The sequence below is a fragment of the Fulmarus glacialis genome, unplaced genomic scaffold (genome assembly GCF_000690835.1).
Source record: "Fulmarus glacialis isolate BGI_N327 unplaced genomic scaffold, ASM69083v1 scaffold19416, whole genome shotgun sequence".
Taxonomy (NCBI): domain Eukaryota; kingdom Metazoa; phylum Chordata; class Aves; order Procellariiformes; family Procellariidae; genus Fulmarus; species Fulmarus glacialis.
Genome location: NW_009217691.1, coordinates 1 through 340, shown reverse-complemented (window position 1 = coordinate 340; position 340 = coordinate 1). Strand labels below are relative to the sequence as shown.

Sequence of the window (340 nt, the reverse complement as noted above, 5' to 3'; positions counted from 1 at the left end):
CCTCGTGCCGGGCGGGTCCCACACCTGCCCGTGCCCCGGCAGCCGCTTTACCACTGTAAGAACAGCGGGGAGGGCAGTGTGAGGTGGTACCGCCCTGGTGCAGCCCCCAGCCTAGATATATTGCCCCAAGACTCAGGAAACGCACAGCAGGGCAGCGTCCAGGGCACCATGGAAGGATCGGATGGGCAGCTCCTGCAGGCACCCGCCCCAGCCCCCTCCCTCCCTGCTCACCCACCCATCCTCTGCACCCTCTGGTGATGACAGCTTTACCGGATTGAGGCTCGGTGGGGGTCAGCCTGGGCTTGGCTGCTGTGGCTGCCTGGCCCAGTTCTGCTTTCTT

General features: G+C 65.6%; 1 protein-coding gene across 1 annotated transcript in view; it reads right to left on the bottom strand.

Moving 5' to 3' along the window:
* The window catches only part of EIF2B4 (eukaryotic translation initiation factor 2B, subunit 4 delta, 67kDa), a gene marked incomplete at its 5' end in the record, with an annotated part of 5,841 nt that extends 5,507 nt beyond the window's left edge, over positions 1-334 (bottom strand). The window contains 2 exon segments of the mRNA XM_009579775.1: positions 9-53; positions 271-334. Coding sequence (XP_009578070.1) covers positions 9-53; positions 271-334 — 109 coding nt within the window.
* Between the last annotated feature and the right edge of the window lie 6 nt (positions 335-340).